We start from the raw sequence: 26,195 nt of genomic DNA, 5'->3' as shown, positions 1-26,195 counted from the left end.
TGATCTAATTAATATTCATCGTTCAATGAGTTCAAAAGGTTAATGAACATAGTACATATATATTATCGAAAGAAACCCAAATGGGGCCGTATACGGTATACCCGTGACTCCGTGAGCAATTAGTCCAAGGCGACTGCCGCTAAACTATGGACGGCATGTGGGAAGTGCTATGTAGTGCTATCGTGACGCCATGTGTACAAAGTTGATGGACAAAACAATTTTTTTCTGATGGGTGGAAAATTTTATCTTACGAAAGATAATGTAGGGGGTTAATTGTAAAAAATTAGTTTGCACATAAAATATGAACCTACAGTAATTTGTGGGATAAATTATATATATATTTTTTTTCTTTAAAGAAAAAAACAATGAAGTAGGTGTGTAAATGTGTAATCAGGAACTTGCAATATCTTTTATTAGTTTTTGTTTTTTTGCTAGAGATTTTTGAGCAAATTATAATTTAGTACCTCAACTTTATATGTTGTTTCAATTTAGTACCCCAACTTTGAAACCTTACAAAAAAGTACCTCAACTTTCATTTTGTATCAATTTAGTACCTCAACTTTGAAACCTTGCAAAAAAGTACCTCAACTTTCATTTTGTGTCAAAATAGTACCTCCGTTAATTTTTCTGTCAAAATAGCAGGGGTATTTTCGTCTTTTCCTTAAATTTAAAAAATAATAAATTTTTTTGAATAAAAAAATTTTAAAAAAATAAAATTTTAAAAATAATTATTTTAAAATAATAAATTTTTTTTTTTAATAAACAAATTTTAAAAATTTTAAAAAAATAAAATAAAATTTTTTTTGGGTAAGGGGTGCAGGGCGGGGAGGGGAAGGGAGGGGTTGGGGCTGGGAGGTGCGACGGGGCTGGGCGGAGGGGCAGGGGTGTGCGACGGCGGTTGGGGCTGGGGGAGGGGGTGCGACGGGAGTGGGGTGGGGGGAGGGGTGGGTCGGGCAGAGAGAGGGGGAGTGGGTGGGGGTGGGCTGGGGATGGGCTGGGGAGGAAGGGAGGGCTGGGATGTGCGACGGGGGTTGGGGCTGGGAGGTGCGACGGGCTGGGCGGAGGGGCAGGGGTGTGCGACGGGGGTTGGGGTTGGGGGAGGGGGTGCGACGGGAGTGGGGTGGGGGGAGGGGTGGGTCGGGCAGAGAGAGGGGGAGTGGGTGGGGGTGGGCTGGGGATGGGCTGGGGAGGAAGGGAGGGCTGGGATGTGCGACGGGGGTTGGGGCTGGGAGGTGCGACGGGGCTGGGCGGAGGGGCAGGGGTGTGCGACGGGGGTTGGGGTTGGGGGAGGGGGTGCGACGGGAGTGGGGTGGGGGGAGGGGTGGGTCGGGCAGAGAGAGGGGGAGTGGGTGGGGGTGGGCTGGGGATGGGCTGGGGAGGAAGGGAGGGCTGGGATGTGCGACGGGGGTTGGGGCTGGGAGGTGCGACGGGGCTGGGCGGAGGGGCAGGGGTGTGCGACGGGGGTTGGGGTTGGGGGAGGGGGTGCGACGAGAGTGGGGTGGGGGGAGGGGTGGGTCGGGCAGAGAGAGGGGGAGTGGGTGGGGGTGGGCTGGGGATGGGCTGGGGAGGAGGGGAGGGCAGGGAGGGGGGGCGGGCTGGGGAGGGGAGGGGAGGGGAGGGGTGGGGGTGGGGGTGGGGATGGGGGTGGGGGCGGGGGGGGAAGGCAAACAAAATTAAATTTTTTTTTTAATTTTAATTATTTTAAAAATAATTTTTTTTTTAAAATTTTTTTATTCAAAAAAAATTATTATTTTTCAAATTTAAGGAAAAGACGAAAATACCCCTGCTATTTTGACAGAAAAACTAACGGAGATACTATTTTGACACAAAATGAAAGTTGAGGTACTTTTTTGCAAGGTTTCAAAGTTGGGGTACTAAATTGATACAAAATGAAAGTTGAGGTACTTTTTTGTAAGATTTCAAAGTTGGGGTACTAAATTGAAATAACATATAAAATTGAGGTACTAAATTGTAATTTGCTCGAGCTTTTAGAGACTCAGAGTGTACATTTCGACCCAACAGAATGCCAGAAACAGACAGACATGGTTGTCAATGGTTCACAGACTTCTAAACTGCAAGGTATCTGAGGTTGTAGTTTCCTGACCTTTTGTCAAATAGTCGAAAAAAACGCACTGAACTCGTGTGAACGGTGGACCTACGACCTTTTCATTTTTGGTAAAGACCCACAACCTTTTATGGTCTAATCTCCCTAATTATTTGATCAGAGGCTTCAAAGTTCCTTTCAGGTTCGCTTAGCGACAGTGGATTTTGCTGTGCTTCTTTCATAGTGGTCTCAGTTGATAGCTGAACTGAAGCCTGGAGCACCATTTTCTTAGCTGAAGCAATGGATTCTGCGCTTATTGGGTCCTTTCCGAAAGCTTCTTTAGGTATGTGATTTCAGTTCACTTTCATGAAAATATACAATATTTCTGGTTCTTGAGTGAAGGGCTCCGATTACTTATTTTTTTTTCCACTGAATATTAGTGGTCTGATTGTTTTAGATGCTTCAAATGCTGGAACTGAACTATGCATTTAGTTGGCTTGCTTGGTTTATTACTTTGTGCTGATGCAGCTATATGCTATGTTGGAAAATCTTTATTTATTCGAAGGTTCCTTCTTAGTGTTCAGAGTCAGCTGACTGAACTAATTTACATTTCCTCATCTGGGTCTCTCTCTTTTTCATGTAATATACATTTTTCCTTTTCTTCGTTATCTTATTCTTTTTGGTATTTCGGAATGTGACTTGGTTGAGTTGACTACTTTTGTCCCTGCCATTTCTAGAATTTGGGCATTTTGGTATTTGGTTCCTCACCATTGAGTTTCTGCTAATTGAACTGCTTGGTGTGTTTTCTGATGCATTGTAAAAAATCATAGGTGGGAACGGTTGGAGAAGGGACAATCTCAACAAGATCTGTTTTTCAGGTATGTCTGACCCATTACAACATCAAATGCTGCCTATTGGATTTTGAGCAGTAAAAATTCCTATTGTAATTGCATACATGCATACATGCATATGCATGAATATGTTAGCCTAGCTCCATACTAAATATAAGCTTAGTGTGATAGTAAATGAGTTGTAGCTTAAATACTTTTATTACTACTTAAAGACATCTCATCCAAGATAGCACCATAAGTCGTAATTCTAGGATTCTAATTTTTGGATGTGGAATGAGTATCTTTTTCAACATTAACTCAGGGCTAGGCCATACAGTACAAAATCCTACTAGATATGCTCATCTTATGGACATGCTTCTGACAGAAACGTTTTATACTATGATTTTATAGCAGGCCTACTCATAAGAATTTTCTTATATGAAAGAAATTTGTGCCTCAATAATTCTTTTAATCACAGTACCATGCTTTATCTGATATGGTGCATTTCACTTAGCAATGTATTTTGCAATCTAACTTTCTATTATTAGCTTATCCAAGTTTAAGAAATTGTAGGACAGTAAATTTTAAAGTCTCATTTGAAATTCAAAATGATTCATAACTTTTCTTTTCACCCTGATCTTTGTGTTAGTAGGTTCATGTGTAGCAGTCAGAGTTTCAAGGTGCAGAGCATGGGACATCCTGGAAAGATACTGTGGTGTTGGGGGGTCTCAGAAACAGCCTTTGAAGCCTCATACCAGAGGCACTAAAGAAAAATCTACATTCTACAGGAGGCATAGTGAAAAGTTCCTGGTGAATGCAACTGCTGGTCACCCCCTTGAATCCGAATCTGGAGCATATAATCCAAAAAGCATTTGGAACTCTATAAAAAATGCCATAGATGCTTTCTACAGGTTTTCAAGGCCGCACACAGTTATAGGCACAGTTAAGTTTTTGACAGCATCATCATCATCATCATTATCATTCTTGCTGTTCTCCCAGTTAGTTTTTTGACAATATAACTCCCAAAATTGATACTTGTGATTTAGTTGTGCATCATAATCATTTAAAATTATTGTTAGTTTTTTTTTTTTTTGTTCTTTTTTTTTTTTATCAGTTTAGAGAGAGCTCACCTAAGTTTTTCTCTAAGCAGGCATTGAGCATAATTTCAGTTTCTCTCCTTGCAGTCGAGAATATGTCAGACTTTTCTCCATTATTTTTCACTGGGGTGCTGGAGGTGATGCCTCAATTATCTTGATAACTTTAAAACATTGCATGGGTACATTCATAATTGTTATTCTTACACACTTGGTCTTTTATATTTCAGGCTGTAGTTGCTGCTCTCTTAATGAATATTTACATCGTTGGTTTAAATCAATTGTCTGACATCGATATAGACAAGGTCGGATACGTAATTTTACTGGTAGCATTGCAATGATTTGGAAAATAAGAAAGAGAGAGCATTTTTTTATTTTTCCTTTATGCCCTTTACCATTTGCGAAGTTGGTCTCAATTCATTAAGCACCACTTCGGGTTTCTCTGGCTTATAATCTTGGAAGTCATGACCAAAAAGGTCACTTACATGGAATATATGTAGACTGTCTAATTGTTGTATTTCATGTTTGTTGCAGGTTAACAAGCCTTATCTTCCATTGGCATCAGGGGAATATTCTGTTGGGACTGGCATCATGATTGTGACATCTTTTGTAATTCTGGTATCATGATTGTGACATCCTGTCTCGTGATAAACTTCTATGTTTACCATCTGTTTAGAATTAAAATTATTATAAATACATTTCCACCCTTTACAACATGTCTCATGTACAAGATAGGTTGCTGATCCAAGAAACTGTTATCTTTTATTGGATTCTTTTTTTGTACAATTTACTTTTAATACTGCCAATGAAACCTTGACCACTTGAAACTTTTGTAATAAACCCTGCAATTTTTGTTAAATTGGGAAGGTAAACTTTAGAGGTAAATAAACAAAGGGGAACTGGGATTGAATGTTTAATATTTACTTAGTATCTGTATTACTCAAAGTGTATGTATTTTGAGATATTCAGTGCTTTTGTTATAATTTAATTTATAAAGATACACATCATCATTTCAAAATTTTGGGCATTGCAGCTGGATTCTTGGCTGTAAATATTCTGATTATAGCCATCCTTTTCTACAGAGTTTTTGGCTTGGATGGATTGTTGGTTCATGGCCATTGTTTTGGGCCCTTTTCATCAGTTTTGTACTTGGAACCGCTTATTCAATCAATGTGAGTTGGCATTTCTCATGTACAATCTTATAGGCCTCAAATAGTTTTATAAGGATAGCTTCTGTGTTGCTCATGATAAACAATCAGATGAATGATTTAAGTTGAGAGTGTTATCAGTCCATAGTATACAGAAGGCCGAACTTCATTATCTAAATTTTGCCATATAAATCTAGCTATTGTACCAAAAGGGTAAGTTGTTAAGTGAGTGGACTCAAGTGGTCTTTTAGTGGAAATGGTTCCCTATACACCCTTCGCCCACACTGCTGCCCTCCCCAAGAAAAAAGGTGAGAGAACAATGGGTCCCATGCTTGTCCTTGTGCATGTTCCTTGCACATGCTTCTGCATCTGCATACTCGATTGGGATTTATATATCTCTAATTGTGACAGGTTGACCAAACAGATCATCCTATTTATTTTGTTATAAAATACACTTTCCACTGCATAATAGTCCTACATAGTTTCAAGCAAACCCAAACAAAAAAGGACAATGAGATGGGTCTTGGTTAATTTTATTGTTAAGAGTTGCATTTCAGAACATATGTATATGAAAATAGTTTCTGGTTTTATTTGAAATTCCTCGTACTTTTAGTTTGAAGGTATATAGGCAATTAACTTGATGAGTAATGTAATGATATGTTAAACACAGTTTTCTCAATATATGGTTTTTGAATCTTTTATAATTTCAGTTACCACTATTGAGATGGAAGAGGTCTGCTGTGGTTGCAGCAATGTGCATCCTAGCTGTTCGGGCGGTGATAGTTCAACTTGCTTTTTTCCTGCACATGCAGGTTTGTTATTTTTTACTAATCAATCAATTTATACCTTTCCCCAATTTCAGTCTCAAACAAAATACTTGATTTATACTTTTTTTTTCCGTGTTGGAGACTATTTGCTATTATAAGTTGAATGGCCTATATAAAATCCTTGAAAGATATATTGTCTCATGTTTGACCGAGCAATAGTTGTCAGTTCCCCATGCAGTGCCTGCATAACACACATATCAGCATGAGCACACATTTGCACATGATTGTGAGGGCAATTGATTGGAAAGATAAAATATAAACAGGGTATCCTTGTATTAACTAGTTGATATTAGTAATTGATTGCTCAAACAAAACATGATAAAAGTAAGAAAGTACAACTCTGGCGTAGGTATCAGGGTAAAAAGCAGTGTCTGACATGCTGATATTGGTAAAACTGGACCATCTTTGTTATGTAGTCTGATGCACTCTCAGTTTTTGAGTTCTAATTTCTATTTCAATGTCCAGACCCATGTGTACAGAAGGCCAGCTTCCTTTTCGAGGCCACTAATCTTTGCAACTGCATTTATGAGCTTCTTCTCAGTTGTTATAGCATTATTTAAGGTAAAAGCTCTTTTTCTTTTTCTTTTCACTTTAAGTAGAACAGTTGTAGGTTTACTTTAAAGCTGTATGTTTTTTTGTTGATATGTGTTTGGTATTGTTTCAATACATGCAGTTCCTGTGAAATTAAGAACTATGGTCAATTTTAATCATATTGTGGAATTATGTAGGACATACCTGATATTGATGGAGATAAAATATTCGGCATCCGGTCATTTACAGTACGTCTGGGACAAAAGCGGGTAACCTTTAGTGTGTATAAAAAATCTACTACAAGCTTTTAAGATGGTACATTATGTATGTTGTTTTGATGCCTAATTATCTTTGGCAGGTCTTTTGGATTTGTATTTCACTACTTGAAATGGCTTATGGTGTTGCCCTTTTAGTTGGAGCATCATCTTCCTTCCTGTTGAGCAAATGCATCACGGTAATGTTTCAGTTTTCAAAAATTAAAGATTTCAGTAGCGAGTATTTCGCAATTTTCATTACTCCTAGTTTCTTCTTTCTCTATAATTTCAAAATCATACATTGCTAATTTTTAAGAAGATATAATTTCAGCGAATATAAGTTTGATGAATTTTTCTTTGATATATATCTTCCTTCTCATGCTGCTTGTTATTATGTAATAATAGGTTATGTTGTGAAGTTTTGATGTTCCACATAAAGGATTCTGAAATATTACTGACCCCGCTTTACCCTCTGATTCTACCTCATTGGCTTCCCTCAAAAATGCAAACTTTTAAGTGTTAAATGAGGCCACTTCAATGTATATTCATATTAACATCCCTATTAGGGGTAGTACAGCCTTGTGGATTAGTTATTAATGTGATTGGTTTTACATGAGAACAAGTGACACTTCTAAAATCTGAGAGGTTAATGATATTTTGGGGAACCTCAAGTGGGTTTTCATTATTGCTTCTTACTATTATGTTTCTGTTTATATACAGCTTTTTGTTCAGTTACTAGTATGCTAATAACTGAAAATTGTGCCGAAGAGTAAAGATATTGATTTATTCTGTGTTTGAATTGGTTTAGGTTTTGGGACATGCAATTTTGGCTTCGATACTCTGGAACCGAGCCAGATCAGTTGATCTCAACAACAAAGCTGCAATAACAACCTTTTACATGTTCATATGGAAGGTAATTGCCCACCGCATCTATTGAATGCAAATCCAGTAGGAAGAATAGATCAAAAATCAAAAGTTCAGTCATCAACAAAATTTGTCAATTTCATGTAGTAGGTGACTATCCACTAATATTTTGGCATACACAATTTGTGAATATGTTGAACATTTAGTTATTTCCAATAGCAAAAGAATGCATCCTATACAATTTGGCATACGCAATTTAAAATATGTTCAATGCTTTATACAATTGATTAAGATCTTTTTGGCACCTTTTTTTTCGTAAGAACCGTCAGTTTGTTTGGTCTGTACATTAAACACTGCCCAAAACTACTTGAGCATGACCATTTTCAGCATTACTTCTTTCTATGTGATTTATCTCATTTTGTTTCAAATTTCAATGTGCTAACTTTTCATTCATTTGTTTGTTCTTCTTGCAGCTCTTCTATGCTGAGTACCTACTCATACCACTTGTTAGATGAGGGTACAATGTGGAAGAATTAATAAGGAAAATAGATAACAACTACCCAGCTTGGATTCTGCTGCTTCTAGAGAGTAGAAGAACTTTGAAGAAAAATGAATTGCAGAAGAAGAAAGAAGAGAAAAACTGCACGCGTAAAACAAATATTATGATGTAAATCGTGGTAATCTATGAGGATATTTTGGGTATTTCAATAAAATCATTAAACTAGTAACTGGTGCCGTGTAGCTTCTCTCCATAGTGAAATCTAAAAGCTGCCTCTTAGCTGCTTTTTAAAATCTCTGTCAATGACCCTCGACTACGATTAAAAGCTGATATTTATCTCTATATCAAACGGGTCTTGAGTTAAAAAGGGGCCTTAGTCTACCCAACCCACACCAACACCATCATGCAATTGAGCATAAAAAACAATGACATCTGATCTCTTAGTCCATTTAAGGCACAATACACATTAGTTTAATATGTTGTAAATAATTTAATCATATGGCAGTACACATCTTGAGTTAATATAATAAATAAAAACTTGGGGTAATGCCCCCAAGTCTCATGTGTGATGCCCAAGTAAGCTTGGGATAATGCCCACGTGATATGTGTGGCATCCAAGCTTCATATGCTGATATGCCTATAAATAAGGCCATTTGATGAAATGATGGAGAAGAACATCCTTCCATTCCCTCTTTCACTCTAAACTCTCTCCTGCTCCATCACATAACTACACTTCATTCTCTCCAATGCAAACACTCTTGCATTTTACTACCATTTAGCTCCAAACTATCCTACTACACCTCTATTCTCTTATTATCTATTTGTGTACGTATGTTCTCACGATTGTCTCTTTTTAATATTTCAATAGTTTTACAACAAATTAGATATATTTGTAAATTTTCAATATAGTCATAAAGGTTTAATTAGACATTAGTTTACTCAATTAATCACACACAATACACATTTATAATGTTTTATATATGATTTACAGTTTATAATGTCAAATTAACATCAAAATTTTAAGTCAAGAAAAACTATTATTTCACTTTTCAAGATTCTAAGTAAACATCAAAATTTGATAGCCTCCAATTTTTTTTTTTGCCGCAAATAGATTTTTAATTTAGCCCACCTCATTTTCATTTTCAATTCCTGAATCCGTCTGTCGGATAGTGTTTAATAGTGAGCTTAAAAAGGAAAAAACCTATTTTCCATTCTTGACTTGAAAAACAAAAAAACCTAAACAAGATCGAGTAGTAAAATTATAAGTAAAAAATTACTGCCCATCTTTTGACTTTTATATACCCTTTAGCAAACCCTAACGCTACTTTGGCACACAAAACCCCTTAAAGCCCTATCTCTGACTCTCCCTCTTCTTCCTCTCGTTTCCAAGTCGCTGTATGGAAGGCACAGTTGAAGAAACTTCGAAGGCCGTCTCGGATTTGACAATGGAATCCGATGGAACTATCAGCAAAAAGTAGGTTCCCAACTCCTCCTTAATTGTTTCATCATCCTTGTAATGTTGTCAACTGCAAGTCCTTCTAGATGTTGATCCAAACTGAAAAAAGATTGTCTTTGAATTGAGGGATTTTAGGCAGTTCTTGGGTATCAAACAGTGATTAATTTCCGTTCCTACTGCTTTCTTATTATTATTATTTTGTTTTTGTTTTTGTTTAATTGGATTTTGTGGGATGCTTACAGTGCACGCAAGAAGGAGCTGAAGAACAAGCAGAGGGAAGAGGAGAGGAAGCGAAAGGAGGAGGAGAAGGCAAAACAGGTACACCCACTTTCTAAGAATGCTATTTATTTTGTTCTGTTTGGTTATTTAGAGAATGAGGGAGAAATAAGTGCAAAAATAATCTGGGTATTAAACTGCGTAGAGGGCTCTTCCCTGACCTTAATGTATGAGATTATAGAGTGATCGTGTTTTTTTCCCGAGTGTTGATAGATAATTGGTGTGAACATCATAATGGTTTTTCTTTTTTTTTTTTGTTTTTCGAATTTTCTTGAGTGGTGTATTCAATTATTTGTAAGTGTTGGTTTCCCAGTAATTTGATACATTTTGGTTATTTGTTTTGTTGTATAAAATCAATAATTTACCATGAAAGTGATTTGGTGTTAAATAGTCATATGATACATCATTCATCGTGGTCTGGATACACCTGAATGATAATGTGCAATTCCTTGTTGTCCGCTAAAGAGCTCACCATATTTGTTACAAAATCTTATATTAATAACTTTGCAATTATCTTCCAGGCTGATGCCGCAAGCTCACAGGTCAAGAAAAATGTAGCAACTGAAGATGATGAAATGGACCCAACGGTAAAATTTATTCTCTCTACTATTAAGTTAATCATATAAGGATTTTCTGTAGCCTCATGCTTAGCTGTTCTTTTCTTTTGTTTTATCTTGCAGCAATACTATGAAAACAGGCTGAAGTATCTTGCCACCGAGAAGACAGATGCTAAAAATCCATATCCTCACAAATTCAATGTTTCAATGACTGTGCTTGAATATGAAAAGAAGTATGGAGGCTTAAGTGATGGGGAACATCTCGAGGATATCACTGTTTCATTGGCTGGTATTCAAAATTAGGAATTCTATTTATCTAGGGAATCATCTGTTACATCTTCTGTTTTGTTGAATTGAATTATTTTTCTCTTATGCAAGGGCGAATCATGAGCAAAAGATCCTCCTCCTCAAAACTTTTCTTTTATGATTTACATGGTGGTGGACCTGATGGTGGGAAGGTCCAAGTCATGGCTGATGCAAGGTATAAAATTGTTGTCACCACCACTTCCTTTTTATGAGCATTTATATGTGGTTCTTTCTTCTTTTTATTGTTAATTTTTGTATTTCCTTGTCCCCTAGTTTATGGTTGAAATCTCTTCTGCAAATTATGTTCTCTCAATTGGAGGTCTGCAATTTTGTTTACATCTTTTTGTCGTAAGGACTAAAAACCGCAGACAGCGTGGTGCTCCCCAATTAACCAATCAATTAATTAGTGTATTCATTATGTTAATTCTTTATGTCTTGTCAAGTATTATGGAACATTTGATAGTTCGGTCAATAAAGGATTTGTGTGGTTAACTATTGATGGTCATCTCTAATTTCTTCTGCCTTTTCATGCAATGAATGAAAATTAGATATCAATGTAGTTAGCCTCTTGAGCATTGTGCCAACCACATTTTCCACTTTTCCATTTGTTAACATCTTAAACAATATTTATCCTCCCACTATGCTGGCTTTATAAGTTTCCTGAAGCTTTTAGTTGTGTTGGGTATATATGCCCACACACACCCAGTGTGTCTGTGTGAGACCTATTTGAACATGTCAATCAATAGGCATGAATGAGACATATTTTGTTGGTGGTTTCTTTGGTGAAGCTCTGTATACCTATTGGTTAAATTTGATTTTACTCTCAAGTTGTTGATCATCAAGTACTATTTTTTTTTTTTTTGCAAATAATAGCAATATTCTATTTATCTTTTCTCGTCTTTTAACTAATTTTCCAACACTATGAAGAAAAAAAAATACCTGGATCATGTAATAGAGTGAAGTTGAGTCTTGTAGATCAGAAGTATAAAACTAATTGTGTTAGTATGTTGTTGGCTGCCCACTCCCATCGAAAATTCTGGATTCACCCCTGCTTAGATGCGTTTTGCTGCTCATCAATGATTTTTTTTTTTTTTTTGAAAAGAGACATTTTATTAATCACAGCTTGTAAGAGCAGGATAACAACAAGAGACTAAAACAGAAACTAAGCAACGCCCATAAAAAATTAACTAATAGCTGCTTTCCAATCAAGTAAGATGGATGAGAGGGATAGATCGAAGAATTCTGATGATACTGAGGCCCAAAGAGAGGACAAGAACCTCACCCTCTCCCAGAGCTCCTCCACTCCTACTCCTATTTGATTATCAAAAATTCTTCTATTCCTTGCTCATCAATGATTGACTTGATCTTTTCTGTACATTAGTATATCCCATTTCTTGAGTTATTTCTTTTCCTTTTCCATATCAAAATTACTGAAGGACTTTTCATTTCTTAATGCAGAACGTCAGAGTTGGATGAATCTGAATTTTCTAAGTTCAATTCTAGTGTTAAGCGTGGTGATATTGTTGGTGTGACTGGGTTTCCAGGTTTGTGATAACTGTTTATTTACCCTTTACGTGTTACTTATGATAAGTTCTTTTCAAAATAATCATTTGTTTCCAAAAATTTTGAGTTTTAATCTAAATGTTGAGTTAGCAATAATGAAATTGCCAAGCAACTCTTTTTTTGGGACCTGAAGGTAGTCTATGATTGGACGTTTGAAATTGGTATTCACTGAGTGCGCAAGCAGTTTAACATTTTAATTTTTTTTTTCCAAGTAAATTATTGATTAATTTAATTAGTCACGTCATCTCTCTCTCTCTCTCTCTCTCTCTCTCTCTCTCTCTCTCTCTCTCTCTCTCACTCAGTTCAGTACTTTGGTTTCATTAAAGAAATATTTGGGAGGCGCTGTGGTGAAATTAAAAGTGATAACAAGGTTACAGTGCTCCATGAAAAAGATCCCCTGAATAGTTGCTTAGTCTTCACATTTTTTTTTTGCTTCTTGGTTGCTTGCTGATTGTTTTCAATCTCATACTCATAAGTCAGAGTTACAAGCTCTTCTGTATGCACTCGTTCTGGATCTAATGTTAAGTTCATGCAAAACAACTTTCAAGCTATCTCATTTTCCTAAAATGTTAGAAATGGTTTTGCCTTTACTGCCTTCCAGTCTAGTTGACTAAAGGTCTAATTTATAGGGGTCCCAAAAATCCATTTGGGAAAACATGATAGGTTAACTATATAACATCACGTTCTTGGGCTTTCTACCATTACCAACTTATGGCATCTGTTTTTTTTTTTTTTTTTTTTCTTTTCTAAAGTCAATTGAAGCTTGTATTTAATGTTTCGTTAGCATCTCATGATGCAAGCTCTGCTGGGTTTTTGTGGTTTGGAAGTATGAACTTTTCATTGTTATGAATTATACAATTTTCTGTTTTGTTTTTCTTTCATTCTCATAGGGAAAACTAAGAGGGGGCAGCTGAGCATTTTCCCAAGGTCATTTATAGTCTTGTCACATTGTCTGCATATGATGCCAAAGCAGAAAGCTGGTCCTGTTTCTGATAATGCCAGCTTGAAGGTGAGCAACTTTTGTTTTGTGACCGATATAATGCTGCCTGGGCTCTTCTCATGACAACATTACATACAATTCTGCAGAAAACTGATGAATGGGTCCCAGGAATGCCTAGGAATCCTGAAGCATACATTTTAAAAGATCAGGTATCAATTGATAAAGACAATCTTATACCTTTTTTTGCAGTACACTAAGATTAGATTACAGTTTTGGGTGTTAGAAAAAAGTGCTTGCTTGTTTACACATTATTTATTTATTTCTATTTATGTGATTGCTTAGGCTATCTCTAAAAATGCGAGCTTGTTTATTTATTAATATTTTTATCTATTTATGTGTGATGGCTAAGGCTATCTAATTTAAATGCAGTAACTTAACATATTTTTTAATGCATTCAAGAACATAAATTTCTGGTCCTTTAGTTATCGTTCTGTGTTTCCATGGGTTAATCTTGCAGTCATTGTGTTTTTAAGTGTTGGAGATGTTGTTATATGGGATACCAACTCAACTTGTGTTTGATTGGTTGGTTTTCTGAGTATACGGAATGTCAATTGTACTATCTTGTTCCACCCTTTTATTCTTTGTTTCTGTTTGTTTCTCTTGATTTATATTTTAAATGACATCGAGAGGTTCAGGGGTGACTTGAGTTAGATTTGACCCTTTAGTTGCAAGGATGATGAGATATTTTTATTGATTCAAATTACCCAATTAATTAATAATTAATTTTTTGACTTATTTGTTTTCTTTTTCTTTTTGTTAAGTAGTCATACTACATTATTACTTTCAACTTTCAAATTTATATGCTGTTCTCATTTTGTATTATTCTATGTGTTAATTTAATTGTCTTCGCACCAGGAAACTCGTTATCGTCAACGTTACCTGGATTTGATGTTGAATCCTGGGGTTCGACAAATATTTAAGACCAGATTTAAGATCATTCAATATATTAGGAGGTTTCTTGACAATCTTGATTTCTTGGAGGTTAGTCTTTCATCAGCCTGCCTTCTCAATCCACTGTGTTTTTATGGCCATTTGTTGATAGTGCCTCAAGTGTCTACTTATTTTTGTCATTTTGCTGTTCTATTTTCTCCCTCAGGTTGAAACTCCAATGATGAATATGATTGCTGGTGGAGCAGCTGCCCGTCCTTTTGTGACTTATCACAATGAACTTGACATGAGGCTTTTTATGCGCATTGCACCTGAACTCTATCTCAAGCAGCTAGTTGCTGGTGGACTGGACCGTGTTTATGAGATAGGAAAACAATTTAGAAATGAGGGTATTGATTTGACTCATAATCCCGAGTTTACTACCTGTGAATTCTATATGGCTTATGCAGACTACAATGACTTGATGGAGCTCACTGAGGAAATGTTGAGTGGTAAGGCATCAATGATGCATGCCTCTAATATTTGTTTCTTTGCACTCTTTCCGTGTCCCTGAAACTACTTGGATTTGTTGTTTGCTGATACATTAAATTTATAATAGGGATGGTCAAGGAACTTACAGGTGGATATAAAATTAAGTATCATTCAAATGGGCTCGATAAAGATCCAATTGATATCGATTTCACTCCCCCCTTCAGGTCTGTAAACTCTATTCACTAGCCTACATGCCACAACTTGGATATATGTAAAACAACTTACCTGGTGGTTTTAACTGGTATTGTTGCAGAAGGATCGACATGGTTGGGGAATTAAATAAGATTGCAAATCTCAACATAAATCCAGAGGACCTCTCCAGTGAGGAAGCTAACAAATATCTTAAGGAGGCATGCAAGAAGTTTGATATCAAATGTTCTCCTCCTGAAACAACAACACGTTTGTTGGACAAGGTAAATCATTTTAAATCAAGTACATGTGTCATGATACCATTGCGTATGTGTTCTCGTGGTATGTACTATATAGATGCCTTTTTTTCCCATTTGATGTGGAGTCTGTTGAGGAGCTAATGGTGTTGTGACAGACCTAGCTACTGGCCTAGGCATATCAGATTGAAAAGTGATACCCTGTCTGAAGATCAGTAGTACATTATACATGTTCGATCAGATAAGTTTGCCATTATATATAGCTGTTGGCTATTAAATCATTGCCAACGAAAAAAGAGAAAGAAAGAGAAGTAATGAATTATGTTATTTTCCTTTCTGGGAATGGTGTTGAATACACTCAAAGAAGTTTCAATAGAGTGAGAATTAGTCTTCTCCAATAAAAAAAGGTGAGGATTCCTGTCGCATAGCTCTGAGATTATCTGTCATTCTATCCTCATTAGTTGCTGGTGGTGGGCGGTGAATGGCATTGTAATGCGGTAATGCGGTAATGCAATATCACGTTTAGACCAAATTTTGTATGATGTTGATGACAATTTTCTTCATGATATATTTCTGATATGATTCTTTATCATTTTTCTGTTATTGCATCACTCTGTTCTGGGCTGGGCCAAGGTTGGTCAGTTGGGCCTGCAAACTATCTAGGTCTTGTTGAATGGCTCTATATGTTCTGTCTAGATATCATAATGTTTAGAAAAAAGCTAGTCCCTAGTTTGAAGGCATGACGGTTTCAGGGATGACTTGGTGCAGTGATTTTTATTTTTTTAATGTATTTTTTATTGTTGCAGCTTGTGGGACACTTTTTGGAAGAGACATGTGTAAACCCCACATTCATCATTAATCATCCTGAGATAATGAGTCCTTTAGCAAAGTGGCATAGATCACAACCTGGCCTCACTGAACGCTTTGAATTGTTTATCAACAAGCACGAAGTATGCTTACCAACTTGAAGACTTGTGTGAATTATTTATTATTTAGCACATTTTTCTTTGTTATTATTCTCCTTACCAATTGTTATGGAAATGCCCAGCTTTGCAATGCATACACTGAATTGAATGATCCTGTGGTACAACGGCAACGATTTGCTGATCAACTCAAGGTATCACTTAACTGTGGAATTGTGGTATCTTATTATAAATTGTTTAGTAATTTTTCTGAACATGTGTGGTTTTGAGTTTCAGGACCGACAATCAGGTGATGATGAAGCAATGGCTTTGGATGAAACATTTTGTAGAGCTCTTGAGTATGGTTTACCTCCAACGGGTGGTTGGGGTTTGGGCATTGACCGGCTATCTATGATACTAACTGATTCACAGAATATTAAGGTCTCTCTCTCTCTCTCTCTCTCTCTCTCTCTCTCTCTCCCCCTCTCTCTCCCTCTCTCTTTCTCCCTCTCTCTCCCCAGCTTTTGTTTGTACTCATGTGTGAGATGTCACATTTAGCAGTTTCTCACCGTCTATTCTTTATGGCTGGACAGGAAGTTCTTCTCTTCCCAGCTATGAAGCCACAGGATGAGCCTTCTGCTGCAAAAGGTACTAATTCTGATTTTGGATTAATTTTCCTGGCAGAATTTATAAAAAAAAAAAACCTCTTCTGCCTCCTGAATTCTTCTGTTTTACTATAGTTGGTTGCAGAATGTTTTGTTTCTTTTATATGCAGCTTGGAGCTCTAACTATTACTTTTTTTAATATTGTTCAGCTGCAACTGCAGGTGCTTAGGATTATTGGGACACAGCAATCAATTTTCCCATCTCACTTTTGTTTAGCTTGAAAGGGTGGGCCTGTTGATCCCTGGGGTCACTATTTTTTTTTCAGTCATATCTGAAGTTTTTTTTGGGTAGCATCTAAATGTCAGATTATGCGTATTAATATGGTAGATACAATATTCTTGATTTGTGAATGCGACTAATCAAAATTTATATTAAGAGTGTCAAATTTTTGGAATTGTTCTACAGGATGGTGTGAGTTTGGGTTTTGGTGTCTCTTGTGCTTGTGCAGTATGATTTCTCTTGAAGGAATGTCTACCTACACTGCAATTGCAAATGGAGAATTTTGTAATTGAGCTGTTGGTTTTCCATGCCCCATTGTACTTAATTGAAAATCTTCAATTTAATGGCCCAAATAACAATGCGTATGTTATGCTCAATTTTCTCACGTTTGCAAGCGAATTTCTCAGTTCTTGAACGCTCAAAAACCCGCCAATTAAATACCGGTTGATTCAAGAGTAAAATAAAAAGGTGCTCTTATGTTTGTATGGCGTATGAATTCTTGCTAATAGAAATTTCTCCAGCTTTGGATATGTTTTACGTCTAAATTTTGTCCAAAACTTCTATTTTGTCCTTGAATCAGATTTTTCAAAAGAATACACAACATACAACTTAGCCATCCGATCTCGACCCCACCACCCTCCTTTGCCCCAGCCACCGTTGGCAGCCCCTAACCAGCCCCTTCTCTCCTCCCGACCCACTCCTTTCTCTCTGTGCAACATCCCAGAGAGTCGAAGAGTGAAAGTAAGGGAGAAAGAGTAAAAAGAGGAAAGGGAGGGGGTGGTCTGGGGTTGCCGCCGGTGGTGTTATTGCTGATGGAGGGAGGGTGGGATTTGGTGTTTTGGGTTTCAGGTTCGAGTATTTTTTATTTTTTGTTCTATGCTGTTCTTTGTTTTTGGGTCGATGTTGCTCAAAGGGTTAGTGCTTGGAAGAAAAAAAGGCAGGGTATAGAGAGCATTTAGTAGGGTATAAATAGATATATACCCATATATAAAAGACTTTTTCCTTCCTTTCAAAAGGACAAAAAAAAAAAAAAAATAGAGAGTTTTTCCTTGAGCCGCACATAAGATGTACATCATGGAATTATTTGGTCAATGAAAACGATAATAAAAGATTAATTTCCAATCTTAACCGACTTTCAAGTTTCAACTATTAATAACTCAAGTTACCCAAATTTTATAATACCATTACTTTCTCCTTGCTTAGCAAGGATGGCTTATTTCCGGTAGGAACCCGAATAAGGTAAGAAGGTTTCCTTTTTTTGTCGGTACGAACGTTTCCTAGAAGATATGGGTTTAGAAGCCGCTCATTGATCGTTTATATTTGAATGCTCAATTTATGTTAAGAGATAGAGAGAGAGCTTTCTTCCTACCTTAAACGAATGGCTGTTTCTGCGCAAGACAGTGTTTTCAACAAGCTTGAATACCTTTCTTTGGTCTCCAAGATTTGCACGGAGCTTGAAACTCATCTGGGTTGTGGAGACAAGGTTGTAGCAGAGTTCATAACCGAGATGGATCGAAAGTGTGAGGCGGTGGAGGAGTTCCATGCAAAGTTGAAGCAAAAAGGTATTGTCATGCCTGAATATCTCATGTCTATGTTGTTAACGAGCATTCATGCTGATCTTTCTCCTAAAAAGGCTTCTAAGAAGTACAAGAACCATGCCATGACAATCAGGGATGGTATGCAGAGGCATAGAGATAGTAAAGAAGAAGATAAATGCAGTGATAGGACTAGAAGAAGGCATAGGAACTCAGAAAAGGAGCATAGAAAAGATGGGTATTTAGGGAATGAGACAGAGAGATGGGAATTGAAGCAGTTGGCTGCGTCTGGTGTTTCGTGTGCTGCAAGATATGGCATGAGTGATGTGGAAGGAGATGAGATTGTATTGCAGTATCAAGAAGAGGAGGGTTCTGGGGAAGAGCTTGAAATTGAGGTGAATGAAGACCAACCAGCATTTTTGCAGGGAAAGAGTGGATACTCAATTGATATGTCACCTATTAAGATTGTTAAGGATCCAAAGGGGTCACTGAGTCGTGCAGCGGTACTTGATTCTGTGCTCAAAAAGCAAGAAAGAATGATGCTCAATTCCATTCCAAAGGATCTTAATCGGGCTTGGGAAGACCCTATGCCGGAGAAGGGTGAGAGGCATCTTGCACAAGAGCTTAGGAGTGCTGGCTTATTGGTTTATGACAAGCATGAGTGGAAGAAGCATGCTTATGAAGGAGCCCTGAGTTTCGGGCAAAGGTCAAGCCTTTCCATCCGCGAACGGACTCAGAACTTACCAATCTACAAACTGAAGAAAGAACTGGTTCAGGCTGTGCATGATAATCAGGTTCTTGTTGTCATTGGTAAGACTGGTTCAGGTAAGACAACCCAGGTTACACAATATCTTGCTGAAGCAGGTTACACCGCCAAAGAATTGGATGTACTCAGCCCCGTAGAGTTGCAGCGACGTCTGTGGCCAAGAGGGTTGCTGAAGAAGTTGGTTGTCGACTAGGGGAGAAAGTTGGCTACACTATTCGTTTTGATGATTGTACTGGACTGGATACTGTGATTAAGTACATGACTGATGGGATGCTTTTTAGGGAAATTTTGATTGACAACAACCTCTCTCAGTACTCTGTGATCATGCTTGATGAAGCTCATGAAAGAACAGTCTACACTGATGTTCTTTTTGGATTGCTGAAGCAGCTTGTTAAAAGGCGTCCTGATCTTCGTTTGATTGTCACATCTGCCACATTAGATGCAGAGAAGTTTTCAGGTTATTTCTTCAACTGTAAAATATTTACTGTTCCTGGTAGAATTTATCCTGTAAAATTACATTAATTGAAACAGCCAGAAAGTGATTACTTGCATGCAGCTCTAATGACTGTTCTGCAGATTCACTTGACTCAAAGGGAAGGTGACATACTTCTCTTCTTGACTGGTGAGGATGAGATTGAATTTGCTTGTCAGTCTCTGTATGAAAGGATGAAAGAACTAGGTAAATGTATTCCAGAATTGATTATTCTGCCAGCTTATGGTGCCCAACCTGTGAAGAGCAGTCAAAGATATTCAAGCCTGCTCCTCCAGGGAAGAGGAAAGTGGTCGTGGCTACAAATATTGCTGAAGCTTCCTTGACCATTGATGGGATAATCTACGTAATTGATCCGGTGTTTGCAAAGCAAAATGTATATAACCCGAAGAAAGGGATTGATTTGCTGATCATAACTCCAATTTCACAAGCATCAGCCATGCAACGAGCTGGGCGTGCTGGGCGGACAAGGCCAGGAAAATGTTACCGCCTGTACACTGAGAGTTCATTTCACAATGAGACGTCTCTTACTACAGTTCCAGAAATCCAAAGAATAAATCTTGTATATACTTCACTTATGATGAAAGCAATGGGGATAAACGACCTTCTATCTTTTGATTTCATGGATCCACCACCCCCCCAAGCGCTTGTTTCTGCCACGGAACAGCTGTGTAGTCTAGGAGCATTGGATGAAGAGGGTTTTCTGACCAAATTGGGTAGTAGAATGGCAGTGTTGCCTCTGGATCCACCATTGTCTAAAATGCTGCTTGCCAGTGTGAACCTTGGGTGCAGTGATGAAATTTTGACCATCATTGCCATGGTTCAGGCAGGCAATATCTTCTACAGGCCTAGAGAAAAACAAGCCCAAGCAGATCAGAAGAGGGCCAAGTTTTTCCAACCTGAGGGAGACCATCTGACTTTACTTGCTGTGTATGAGGCTTGGAAAGCTAAGAATTTTTCTAAGCCTTGGTGTTTTGATAACTTTGTCCAGTTTCGGTCATTGAGCAAGGTGAGGGATGTCAGGAAACAGCTTCTTACTGTCATGGACAAGTATGAATTAGAGGTTGTAAGTGCAGGAAAAAATTCAACAATGATCAGAAAGGCTATTGTAGCTGGACTCTTCTTCCATGTAGCTAGAAATGATCCACTGGAGGGTTATAGAACCTTAGTTGAGAATCAACAAGTTTATATCCACCCAAGCAGTGCTCTTTTCCACAGACAACCAGATTGGGTCATCTACAATGAGCTGGTGATGACCACAAAGGAGTACATGCGCAAAATCAGTGTTATAGATCCCAAATGGCTTGTGGAACAGGTGCCAAGATTCTTTAAGGTGGCACATCCCACAAAGATGAGCAAGCGCAAGCGTCAAGAATGTATTGAACCACTTTATGACAGATATCATGAACCCAACTCTTGGCGTCTGAGTAGACGGCGTGCTTGATATGTAATAATCTGAAATTCTAAATTCTTTTGTAAGCAAAGCGTGTAGATATTGTCATCAAAATTGTGTCTTCAGGTTTGGATGCTATACCCGTAGTTAAATCATTTTTCACTAATTAAAGATATATTTAATTTGTTTTAGGAATTTTCAAAAGTGAATCAGTTTAGTAAGTTATGTATATCTCTCTCTGTCTTCACAGCGAACTGGTTTTCTTATTGGATCGTCCTAAACCTAAATGCTGAATCATAGTAGAGTTCCTCTATCCTATTTTACTTGAAAGATACTCGGCGTATGGTCTAATATAGTATTGGTTTGAAAATATTTTTTGGTCCTTGTTTTTGTGATGCTGGAATTATAGTAATGTGTTTATATTCCATTTATTTTTAGAGAAAAATATGTTTAATGCTTATCTTATCATCTATATAGCTAAAATCTCTCTCTTTTTTTTTTTTTTTTTTTTTTTTTTTTTTATGATGCATGAAACACCTAAGCTAGTTGCTTGTTGTTCCTTGTCTCTGGGTGTGGCTGGCTGCTCTTATGGAGTTTAAGTATGATTTTCTAAAGTTGGTGCCACTGGGATTCATATCCTAAGATTGTATTTTGTGATCTCATTAATTTGACTTTCAATATGGGCAGTTTTCTTGAACTGAATCTAATGGCTACTGCATCATTGTGTTCATGTTGAATTTTTGTTTCTGTAATATATACTGATTTTTCAGACTGACATCTTTTAACTGAATATGGAATATGGACATTTGGTCAAGGGTATAGGAATCCAAAAATTCTCAGAGAAGTTCATTTTACTGTTTTACTTTCTTACTGTTTACAAATTAATTGTGTGCTTGAAGGAAAATGCATGCTTAGTTGTGATAATTGCCTTGCCTTAGCTTTGGGACTTGACATTCATTGTTTGGTTTGTAGTATCTTAATATATAGTTGCAATAAAATGACTTTGGAAATATATTGATATCCTGTTTTATGAAGATTAATCAAGTGTAAATTAGTAGAAACTTTCATTTATAAGCTTGTATCTCTGATGCTGCTTGCAGCGGGAGAAAGGATAAAGAGAGTACCGATAATAGGAAAAGATAAAGAGAAAACTCTCAATTTTATTAATCAATAATCTACTACCATCTAAAAGCTTACAAGAACCCATATTTATAAGGTTTAAAAATCTTGGCTCCAAGCAATAAGAAGACAAAAAATAAAATAAACGCTAAAGCATTAAAACTAGAAAAAAAACATTAAAAGGAAAGTCCCAAAAATACTAAAACTTCCTACTAAAAATTATTAAAATAAAAAAATATTTCTTTATATTAAATATGAATATGCAGGCTGCATCAGTCTGTAATTTTAAAGTAAAGCCATTTTATTTATGTTAAGTGAATTAAACTTTCAACAATAACCATCAAACAGAGTTTTCAGATTCATGATACATACATATCTCCTCTTGTTGCAGCCTTGTTAATTCATGCATAGTCTTTCTTCAACCTGCTCCACCTAACTAAGGACTTAAACCTTGAATTATGATCATGTGTCATGCTATGTTGCATTGAGATTACCAACCTAACCACTTAATTTGTGAAGGTTGCGAGCTTGGGCCCTTGGATGTTGTAATAGGCCATTTCCTCACAATCCCAGCTTACTGGCTTTTTTTTTTTTTTCTCTATTTCTAGTCTTAGTGTTTAGTGTTTGGACTGGGCCTTGTTGGGATTTGCTCTTGATGATGTTTGGTGGCCTTTGGGCCATCTTCGTTTGCAACTTTTCCTCTGGGATGTTATAATATAATTCCACTTGTCCCAATAAAAAAGCTTAACTACCATTTAAAATTGATGTGGGAGGTTTTATCTCAAAATGTCTCGATGTAACTTAAGCATATATTCTAATTAATATACTCAATGTTGGAACAATCACTTGTCGAATTTGAGACATTAGTATTCGATCCACACTTCCTAACAAAATTCCACATTCAATTCTTTACAAATGCAAATTGCCTTCTCAACTTTTAATTCTTTAGGAACATTTCCTTTGAATACAGCTTAGCTGTTTTAGCTATCTAATTGTGAAATTACCTTCCATGGACCCAAAATGTATGCAATGACCATTTTTATGCTTGAGAGAGAGAGAGAGAGAGGTTTGAGCCCTGCATAGCTGTTTTCTTTCATTTTTCAACTTTCAACATAAAAAGGAATTCTTCTTCTTTCATGATGAAGATAATGGCCAGCCTGTTTGTACAACTTTAGACCAACTGGCTATTTCAGCAAGCAGCTTTGTTTATTAAATCCAGATAGTCCACAGAAGCAGTCAGTCAGAAATTTGAGTCATTTTTTTAAGTGGAAAATTGATGGCTATTCTCCACTTGAACACTATTCACATATCTTACAGTTGAGATTTTGTGTCATCTCTGGCCGAAAGGTGCCGTACAAGATTTTCTGCATTACGACATTATGAAATATTTGCATTAGTCCGAAATTAGATGGTTGTCTAATAAAGCTATAAATATTCATTCGGTACTTAATAACATATTCAATATAATATTAGAGCCACTAAATATAAGTTATTATTAAGAGAGACTACATAGTAATTTTCAAGTCACCCAAAATAAGAACTATAGTCTGTTTATAGCCATCTAAAATAGCGCTCCTATGACCTATGTGAGGGAGAGTGTTATAATTATTCTCACATCAGATGAGTGAGGGACTTAGGGGTCTAATAATGCTGTAGATACTTATTAGATCTGTCCACTTAATAACTTAAGCTTTTTGGATAGATATTCAATACATGACACAAATATCATATAATTGTTGATTCTCTGCATAATAATCATTACTTTTCTTGGCATAAGAAAATATGTGGTAGACAACACAACAACCCCTTTTTGAATGGGATGGATCATGCATTTTGAACCTCCATATTACTACAATAGCTTGGCTTTAAGAATGGCAATAAAAGGGCTTGGTATAGGAATGGCAATAAAAGGACATGAATCATGACTCATGAGGGTTCAAATGTGCATGATATATTCTTCACTTTAAAATAGTTGTTAATTAGAAACTTGCATGCTGTAAATAAACTTGCTAGATTCTTCAAAAGATAATTACGAGTCATGGACCTCTTTTAATTTGTCTGCTATGACTTTGTACCTAACTCGTACGGTATCTAGATGATTAATTAATTATCAAATCAGTCTTTGATAGAAAATAAATAACTATATGTCACTATTGAGGGATAAATCATGAATGTGATTTAGATTTTAGTATGGTTCTAAATTAATTTTAATAAACAATTTATATGGTTTGAATTTTGCGACACTCAAGCTTTAAGATGTACGTGCACCTTAGCTAAAGTGACATAGATAAAGTGGTGTAAAGGAATAATTCTAAGTTCGATTTTCCTTCTTCAGTCTTTTGTAAGCAATTTATGTATGTACTAGTTATTTGATGGGTAATTTTTCTTTTAATTTTGAGTACAAACATATCTAATATATACATTAGCATATATATAAATCAATAAATCAATTTCACCTTTAAGGGTTGGGCCAATTTTGTAATTTGCCGAAGACCATCTCTGTCTTCTCAAAGAAACATCACACCAAATTTCTAAGCTGTGTTACTTTTTCATGGGTGAGCCTGCGCCTGAATATGCCAATTAGTCAATTACATCATAAATTGTGATTTTCATAGCATCAAATTGCACATTATATCACACAAAAGCACTCTTTAATTTACATGATGGAGACAGCTCCAATGAAGCCAATCATCCTAATTGGCTAGTTGTCACTCTACCACCAGAAAGTCAGAAGTAAACTCAAAATCTTAGCTTGAAAACAATCGGTAGTACTTGAGAGTTGAGAACTTTGAATTAACAGTAAAAGCTTGTAGACCCCAATGCATATCCTTTCCTACTCATAGCTAAATATATTGAGTCTGAAATGGAGGGATGGAAAATCTTCATGAGGAAAAAAAAAAAAAAGACAGGAAATTACAAAAGCCAAAAGGCCAAAAGGGGTAAAACCATTTGGTGAGTGGAACTCGTGTACTTTCCACTTTATAATTAGAAGCCTTATTTATACCTCATTCCAAGTATACATCCTACCAAGACAAATTTGCGAAAGAAGCCTTTAGACTGCACTGAAGGATCTACCAAGAATATATATAGCTTTTTCTCTTTATCTGTTTGTCATATCTCATTGTTTTTACAAACAGGCCATGTCCATTTTTTCAAGAATCTCTATAATGAGGAATGACTTATGAACCTTTACTGGCCTTACTGGCCAAAAAGGCATTGGTGGAACAAAAGGGGTTAGTGGGTACTGGCAATAATAGGTGAGACACTAAGCTAGCTAGGAGAGCATATAATGGATGGTTGAGTTTGCCATTGCAATTTGTCTTGAACACAACAGTTGTCATGGGTATAAGTATATATAATATTATTGAATAATGCAAGGAATTTTAAATTTGTTTTAAATTTAGATCTTAAATGATATACAATGTATATGTCAATGTTTTTCTCGTTGTAAATAAATAAGCTCCAAAATAGACCTAGATATAAAGTACTATTACATCATTCTAGAACCACATTTGAGATACAAATTTAAAAATTTTAACAATACTCATATATATTATATAGATATATATGTTATGATAGTCCAGTACGTGCTACAGGATTGGGAATTAGAAAACATGCCATTTGCTGAGTCTTTTCAATGTTTGATTCTTATTTGCTTGTCCTCTTTTGGTTCTAACCCCACTATCCTTGTGTAATGCATCCCTGTAATAGGAACTACACTGATATATAATAAAGAGTGGAAGCACCGAATGATGATCTAAAGTAGGACTATCCTAGAAGGCTTTTATTCTTTTTAATGTTGTGCTTCTGGAATAGTACAAATTCAATTTATCAAACAAATTAATAATTAACTTGATAACAATCAGTTCACAACTCTGTTTTTTTTTTTTTTTTGTTGCAGCATTTGAGTGAGAGAGAGAGAGAGAGATTCTTACACGAGGCCTAGCTAGCAACACATTTGCAAACAAAAAAGCCATTTCAGCTACATTACTTCTGATATTAATCACCTACCAAAACAAAAGGGAAAAAGAAGAAGTGTACAATACTTTATC

The 26,195-nt window shown here is 36.5% G+C and overlaps 2 protein-coding genes and 2 pseudogenes across 10 annotated transcripts; all 4 read left to right on the top strand.

Moving 5' to 3' along the window:
- Positions 1 to 2,062: 2,062 nt before the first annotated feature.
- On the top strand, positions 2,063 to 8,320 carry HPT1 (homogentisate phytyltransferase 1). 2 transcript variants are annotated; one of them, XM_086234583.1, is made up of 14 exons: positions 2,063 to 2,175; positions 2,247 to 2,387; positions 2,875 to 2,922; positions 3,527 to 3,816; positions 4,025 to 4,108; positions 4,199 to 4,273; positions 4,503 to 4,586; positions 5,051 to 5,140; positions 5,827 to 5,928; positions 6,409 to 6,504; positions 6,672 to 6,743; positions 6,833 to 6,928; positions 7,537 to 7,641; positions 8,066 to 8,320. In XM_086234583.1, the coding sequence occupies exons 2-14, from the start codon at positions 2,345 to 2,347 to the stop codon at positions 8,105 to 8,107; spliced, it is 1,227 nt and encodes a 408-aa protein (XP_086090709.1). In that variant the 5' UTR covers positions 2,063 to 2,175; positions 2,247 to 2,344; the 3' UTR covers positions 8,108 to 8,320. The 2 variants fall into 2 exon arrangements, with proteins under 2 accessions (XP_086090709.1, XP_086090708.1); XM_086234582.1 differs by having other exon boundaries at positions 2,095 to 2,387.
- A 1,083-nt stretch (positions 8,321 to 9,403) lies between these two features.
- Positions 9,404 to 17,381, top strand: ATKRS-1 (lysyl-tRNA synthetase 1). 7 transcript variants are annotated; one of them, XR_015120271.1, is made up of 18 exons: positions 9,404 to 9,565; positions 9,790 to 9,865; positions 10,345 to 10,410; positions 10,504 to 10,669; positions 10,759 to 10,861; positions 12,145 to 12,230; positions 13,140 to 13,258; positions 13,336 to 13,398; positions 14,105 to 14,230; positions 14,346 to 14,628; positions 14,736 to 14,832; positions 14,922 to 15,081; positions 15,861 to 16,004; positions 16,103 to 16,171; positions 16,254 to 16,397; positions 16,550 to 16,604; positions 16,783 to 16,846; positions 17,027 to 17,381. XR_015120271.1 is itself a non-coding variant. In XM_086231442.1 (17 exons), exons 1-17 carry the CDS (start codon positions 9,489 to 9,491, stop codon positions 16,788 to 16,790), a joined length of 1,842 nt encoding a protein of 613 aa, XP_086087568.1. In that variant the 5' UTR covers positions 9,404 to 9,488; the 3' UTR covers positions 16,791 to 17,015. The 7 variants fall into 7 exon arrangements, 4 of the variants coding, with proteins under 4 accessions (XP_086087568.1, XP_086087567.1, XP_086087566.1 ...); XR_015120270.1 differs by having other exon boundaries at positions 16,774 to 16,846; XR_015120269.1 differs by having other exon boundaries at positions 16,771 to 16,846; positions 17,027 to 17,379.
- Positions 17,382 to 18,218: 837 nt separating this feature from the next.
- On the top strand, positions 18,219 to 19,334 carry LOC147295833 (putative pre-mRNA-splicing factor ATP-dependent RNA helicase DEAH5 pseudogene; annotated as a pseudogene).
- A 150-nt stretch (positions 19,335 to 19,484) lies between these two features.
- Positions 19,485 to 21,300, top strand: LOC147295832 (putative pre-mRNA-splicing factor ATP-dependent RNA helicase DEAH5 pseudogene; annotated as a pseudogene). Its single transcript, XR_015120272.1, has 2 exons — positions 19,485 to 19,598; positions 19,718 to 21,300. The product of XR_015120272.1 is annotated as a putative pre-mRNA-splicing factor ATP-dependent RNA helicase DEAH5 pseudogene (transcript).
- The last annotated feature ends 4,895 nt before the right edge of the window (positions 21,301 to 26,195 follow it).

This window comes from Dryas octopetala, chromosome 2 (assembly GCF_963921425.1).
Source record: "Dryas octopetala chromosome 2, drDryOcto1.1, whole genome shotgun sequence".
Taxonomy (NCBI): domain Eukaryota; kingdom Viridiplantae; phylum Streptophyta; class Magnoliopsida; order Rosales; family Rosaceae; genus Dryas; species Dryas octopetala.
The sequence above is the reverse complement of the archived record's forward strand: the minus strand, read 5'-3'. Positions and strand labels throughout refer to the sequence as shown.